The sequence below is a fragment of the Eucalyptus grandis genome, chromosome 7 (genome assembly GCF_016545825.1).
Source record: "Eucalyptus grandis isolate ANBG69807.140 chromosome 7, ASM1654582v1, whole genome shotgun sequence".
In the NCBI taxonomy this organism is placed as follows: domain Eukaryota; kingdom Viridiplantae; phylum Streptophyta; class Magnoliopsida; order Myrtales; family Myrtaceae; genus Eucalyptus; species Eucalyptus grandis.
The window spans coordinates 51220248-51226973 of record NC_052618.1 but is presented as its reverse complement, the minus strand read 5'-3'; the positions used below and the strand labels follow the sequence as shown (position 1 = coordinate 51226973).

General features: G+C 40.3%; 1 protein-coding gene across 1 annotated transcript; it reads right to left on the bottom strand.

Moving 5' to 3' along the window:
* Positions 1-2022: 2022 nt before the first annotated feature.
* On the bottom strand, positions 2023-5870 carry LOC104454064 (protein RBL). Its single transcript, XM_010068785.3, is given in 6 exon segments — positions 2023-2365; positions 2928-3189; positions 3261-4237; positions 4240-4347; positions 5417-5515; positions 5674-5870. Coding segments are annotated over 6 exon segments (1674 nt in total). The 5' UTR covers positions 5693-5870; the 3' UTR covers positions 2023-2156.
* Positions 5871-6726: the final 856 nt, after the last annotated feature.

Here is a 6726-nt window from a genome sequence, read left to right as displayed (position 1 = left end):
TCCTATCGCTATTATCAAGATAAGAAAATGGCGTTCTCATCTATCCAAATCTGAATAGAAGTTGATGATCGATACATGCGTAGTCCCCAGGCATTAGTAAGTGATGTTCATGCAGATCATACACGTAGATGCGCTGCTTCAGTGAAAGCGTGCTCAAATGCATTTCCAACTCTTATCATCACTGCGGTGAGATTGATTACCTAAAACATCGCTGACATGGGAAAGTCTTGCCGGCGACCCATGAGTCAGGGTCGACAGTGTAAGTCCAGCCATCCTGGGTCCCCTACATAATACGTAGCAGCATGGCTCGAGGACAGAAGAATCAGCAGCAACGCCATCGCCGCCGCCGCGATCAAGAAAGCGCTCTTCGAGACGTGCCATTTCTGAGCTGTCGTGCTAGTGAAACGTGTTTTCTAGGGAGATAAGTAGTTTTTTCGTGCGTGTGCGTATGTGTGTTCGCTTGCTCGTGTATATACTACAGGTGAGGGGCTGTTTGTGTATGCTTGGTGATTCCACGCATGAGGTGGCTGCCCGCTGGAAAATGCTTTGGTTTACTCACCGTGGCGATGTGATGAACGATGCAGAAATTGGCTCAAAGTGGGTCATTTTTTTTTGTAGAAAGCGGTGGAGTCATTAAATCCTGATCTCAAAAGGCCAAAATCGAAGTCTTTCAACCATGGGCCGTGTCTACAAGGATTGCCGGCTTCATGTGGAAATTATCGAAAAACTCTTCAACTTATTATGCTTTTGCCAATTTAATCTTAAAACTTTTGCATTTTATCAATTGAGTCAATCTAGTTAACTTTTGTCAGAAATCAATTATGTGGATGCTAATTATCCTACGTAGCACACAACCAATAGTAACATTGATAATTATTAATAATATTTAATATGTTATTCAAATTTTTTATTAATATTTATAATTTTCTCTTCTCTTCTTTTTTCTTTTTTTTCCTTTGTCGGCCATCACTAGGCCTCATCAATGGCTAATAGAGGTTGCCAACCTTAGGGGAGGGGTTGCCTTGCTACCCTGAGGGTAGACCAGAAACCAAGCTCGAGTGTCCCTCGCTAGCCATCGATGAGGCCCAACAATGGCCAATCGAAGGAAAAAGGGAAAAAAGAAAAAGTAAACAAGGAAAAGAGAAGGAAAAAAAGGAAAAATTTGAACATTGAAAAAATTATAAAATATTATTAAAAATTATCCAAGTTAATGTGAACCATACCACATAAAATAGCCGATGTGTACCTCAATGATTTTCAAGCCAAAATTGACCGGATAAAGTCAATCGACACAATTAAAATGTATATAATTGAATTTATAAAAATGCAATATGTTTATGATTTTTTAGACAATTTTCCTCCAATTTTGCTAACCCATTAAGAAGGATCGTGAGGTTTTCCTTACCCGATGATCCTGGAGTGATGGTGCAATTCAGTTCGTTAAACACAAGAGCATGCGTTGACAAATCTATGTGCAGGGATCTTATTTAGCCTTTGGCTCTATAGTCGAGTCGAGAATGAACCTATCTCAAGCACCCACTTGCTCGGGCCTAGTGGAGAAGTACGCGAACCATGAATACCGCGTTATTTTCGATGTTTGTATGCTTGAGGTCAAGCTGAGTCTGAACTTACAGCTTAACTTGAGCGATCAGATCAAGTTCTGACTCGTTAGGCACATCCGGGTCTGCCTCAAGTAGCTTTACTCTGTTTTGAACCATTCTACAAATCCGTGATTTACCAACACGTCTAAAAAATTACTAACAACATAGTGAAATCACTTAAGATATAAAAAAAAATTGCCAATCGAATCCGACAACTCCGAGATTTCAGTTGCCAGGCATCAATTAATTTTGTGCTCAAAAGTTACCCTTATCCTGATCGCACGTGCGGATTCCTCCTGACAGTACACATGCATACTGTTCCACACACCCATTTCGACTAATTGGATAACGGCAATTTTTTCAAGTCTTCCCACCAATTTTAACTGAACAAGAAGAAAACAAAGAAATCCAACAGTGAAAATTTCAAATGTTCCAGTGAATCGGGTGACGGCATTCAAAGCCTAGAGGAGAGATCAGTAAACATTGTGTCAAGCAGGTGAAAATGAAACAAATATCGCCAGAGACAGAAGAAATGAGAACTGCAATTTAATCAAATCAATCAGAACCATCATCTCCATATACACCATTACTAGAATCCGGATCAATCACAGGTTTATTAGTTTTTGACAATCTACCAGATGATTTTAAAGGTTTCACAGGTTTCTTGACCTTCTCAGCCTGCAATTCCAACCCCTTCTCCGAAGGTTTGCGTTTTCTTTTTAAACGCACTCCGTCTGTGTCATCAGCAGTTGAATTCTCCATAGCTGCACAAGTTAGAAAAGTCAGAGAAAAATCTTTCAGCCACACATGAACTTGAGCCTATTAACTTCCCTATAAGAGACAAACACAAAACAGCCTAGGCATCACTTACCTTTTACGTGCTTAAAAACCATTAATCACTTAATGAAACAACATTTTCATCTACAGATTCCCGCAACTAGCTCACTACCCCTCCTCCTCTGCCCTTGTCCGATTAGAAATCTTATTTATGCTATACCTAGGCTTAACATCCATAAATAGTGTTCCTATTTCGTCAGTGAAATTTTCATCCATACATCTTTAGTCTCTTCTGCCTCATTGCCATGTCAGAGAAAAAAAAAATGCATTACCAAGATTCCTAACAGTTGCTAAGCAAATCTAGCCAATAATTAAGTGTTGATCAATTTATCATGCAGATCTTAAGTCAGGCATCTGCTTTGGGTAAGAACAACAGTCACCAGGACAACCTAATTGCTATATTGCAGGAATTGACAAGAAAATCCAGTCAGTACAAGGGAAGAATCTGAAAACTCGGAAAATCCAGCCAGTGGGGAAAAGAAAACTTACGTTCGAGAGGGCTTGAATTATGGTTGCTTGCATTTCCATTCTGACCAGCTTCTACTGAAAGTGGCGATCCAGAATGGTTACCATCTGGCAACTTTGAACAACTGCCAACACACTTGTCTTGCTGCTCAGGAATATCGAGACAAGGAACTGCAGGCAAAAAGCATAGTTCCTCCTGGGACATATCTGAGTCACTAAAAACTGAATCCCTCTCCACAGTCAAAACATCAACTTCATCATCTTCATGAACATCTAGTCCTTTTACCTGTATGCATACACATTTAATAGTTGTTAACTTTCTAGCAAATAAGCCAAGCTCATAATCTGCTCATTTACCTTTTCAGTTTCAGGCACCAGATCAAATTCATCTTCTCGTTCGACATACTCCTCATTCTCCTCGAGCTCTTTGAAATCTGGAGCAAATGCACTCCAATTTTCAGTATAGTCTTTAGCCCATATATAAACCAAGCCAGTCAAAGAAACAGAAATGATAATGGGATGAACAGGATGCCATGCCAAATCCATCAATGCTTCTTTTGGGCCTTCAAGAATTTTAACAAGATGCCCGGCCCTATCCCATATATAAATTTTGTGCTCTCCTCTGCTTGCAGCACCACCAATCACCCACTCTCCATCACCACTAAAACAAGGTGCTTTCCACTGGACCCTAGTGATGGAATCTTGAAACTCATGGAGAAGTTCTAAGCACTTCGATCCAATAGCCTTCAATTTCTCCACATCATCTGATTCATTGAAGCTCTCATTCAATTCATCAAGCATCTTTAATCCATCTTTAGGAGGTAGAAGATTTTTATAGATTCTAATCAGCCGGTCATTGGAATTTGTCAACATGTACTGTCCATTTCTACTAAACACGACATTTTTTATAACTGCGCCACCAGAAACAAGGACGATGGCACACACTCTGACATTCTTGTGATCAATTATAAGTATTTCTCCCTTCGAGGTTCCTGCATAAACCAGATCCCCGTGCTTGTTAAAGCAGGCATTGCATGGAGAGTAAGTTACTGATGTATCTGATGTCTTGTTGCGGGACAGAGGAGTGGCTCCATTGCTCACATCAGCAGTCAAAACTGGAAGAGCTGTTGTGCTTCCAGTGTTCAAGTCAACAATCATGGGAGCAGATGAGAAAGGGCAGGCCAGGCAAATAGATGGAGTTGAGGAACCAGGATGAAGACAAGCTTGTAGAACGGTATGCTGAAGAGTCGTATGTGCTATCTTCTCTCCACTTAGAACATCCCAAAGAATAAGAGACTTATCAGAAGCAGACACAAGTATGCGGTGACCATATTGGACCAGCAGACACTTGTAATTGCAGCAGTGCATTCTTTGTCTCGGAGCTCTTTTGCGACGCCCCGGGTCTCAAAGTCCCATATAATGCAACTTCCATCGGTGCATCCAGCTGGAAAAGGAAATCAAACCAAGTATGATTCACTGATAGCACAATCAAGAACCACAGCGATTCCTTCATAGGACAACAGACAGAAATGTCCAAAATTTTCAACAGAGGCGTCCAGAAAATCAAACAAAGATGCAGATATTTACAGATCACTCCTGCTGTTTTGATCACAGGACTTCCAAAACCAGCATTGAGTAAAATGAATGCTAAAATCTAAGAATAGGACTTGCAGATTGCATTCAAACAAGGAACTAGAATTCCTTCTCCAAATTAACATTTACCTGATGGATGCACCAAAAGAAGAATCACCACATGCCACAACTTGCAAGAAGAAGAATGTCTGCACTGCAATTCTAAACTGTAGCCCCAAACTTAATAAATCACCAAACAGTTGGAAGACCAAGATTCTAGTCATCAATCATATGTATTCCAAAAGTGTGAGATCTATGTTTCAAACCTTCCACTTTATTTAGATATTTAACCATCTTTAATTGCGTTCTATTAAAGACTCGAAACAAGTCAGAACAATTCTCAGTTAAAGCAGCTGACACATTCAAACTACTTATAACTTTCTGGTAATTTTAAAGCTTACCGCATGCCCAGATTGTAAGAAAATCCAAAGGCATTCTCTAAAGTGAGTAATTGGAGACAAAATATGACTCCACCCAAAACAGACCAGACGGTCCGGACAAGGTGAGGATAGGGATAGAGCTCTCACAAGCTCCACCAACGAAGAAGTACCAAGGTCAGGACACATCTTTACCCAATTTCAGAGCGTCCAGCTTAAACAGCAGCTAAAAAGAACTCACCTTCTCCTTTATCACGGATCAAAGTAGCTAAAAATCAAAGCGACGTTAGAATGCAACTTCAGAACAATCCCACAAACACACACCCCCAACACCCACACCTAGAGTCCAGTTAAAACAGCAGCTAAAAAGAACTCACCTTCTCCTTTATCAAAGATCAAAGTAGCTAAAAATCAAAGCTTTAGCGAAACGCGAAACTAGACGCACCGTCGGAATGCAAATTCGAAACAATTCCACCGAGAGAGAGAGAGAGAGAGAGAGAGTACCGGCGAGGAGGGTACCGCGGCGGTTGAAGGCGATGCACTTCATGATGCCATGCTCCAAGTACTCCTCGATCACTTCAGGGAAATCTCCCTGCAGCGGATCTGCTCATTCGAAAAAAACACGCACGGAAACCGCGTCAGCTCACCTCCTGCCACCGGAGACGAAAGCAAGGGGGCACCGTAGAACAGAGCAGCGCACGGCGAGCCACCGCCGCACAATCGAGAGAGAGAGAGAGAGAGAGAGAGAGAGAGAGGAATACCGATGATTGGAGCCTCCATGGTCGCCGCCGTATCGCTTCAGCAGGCAGCGCGTGACTCCGGCGACGACGCCATCCACAGTCGAGGTCGGGAGGAGAGAGAAAGGTTGGGAGGGAGAGGAGAGAGAGAGAGAGCGCAAAAACCCTTTCTTCCGCTATTTCAAGTCTCGATGTGGGGCTTTTCGTAGGTTTCCTTGTTCGGAGGAATCCGACTCCGAGCGCCGTTAATATTAATGAAAAAATATAAGAAAAAAACAAAATGAAAATCTGAAGAATTATTAAAAACTTTCAGATTTATACTGCATAATATCTGAGAAATACTTTGTTTTTGAATTGTCTACATTAAACGAGAGTTGAAATTTAAGCAACGGGAAGTATACAGCAATTTGAAATGTTAGAAGTAAATGTCGCTTCGGGCAAATTGTAATAGCTTCGTGGTTCATATTAAATAGTTGATTTGGAATAAACAGTAAATTGATGCTCCAAAATAATTCTAAAAAAATTTCATTACTCCAACAATTACTTGATAGTGAGATCATTGTGTTAAGATGATGAGCTCAGTAACGCTTTTAAAAAGTTAGCCATGAAGTACAGAGATTTACTGACTCGAAATTCTAACAAGTATAAAAGCGTTTCATTATGTGTTTGAGAAAACCGTAAAAGATAGCAAGAATTCTAAAACTTGTTGTATCGCAACAATATCGTTGAAATCGGAAATTTTTATTATACGCATTTAAATTCTAAAGCTTACCATAATAATTTATTTTAATTGTTTCGTCAGCTCCGCTAGGTTTTAGTGTATAGAAATTTCCAGCACATTTTTTTTTATCAAGAAAGATGTAGGATTTTGAAAAAAATAACCCTTGTGAAACTTTCCATCCACTTCATTTTGATGGAATTAAAGGAAGGTCTTAAGTACATTAAAGTTGTCAGTTTAGGATTTAAATGCTTGGGAATAGGAATTTTAGGATTCAAGTGCATTGTGGTAATAAGTTTTAGAACTTGCCCCGTGATTATCCTCAAAAAAATTCAATGCAAGTCCAATATGAAAGGAGG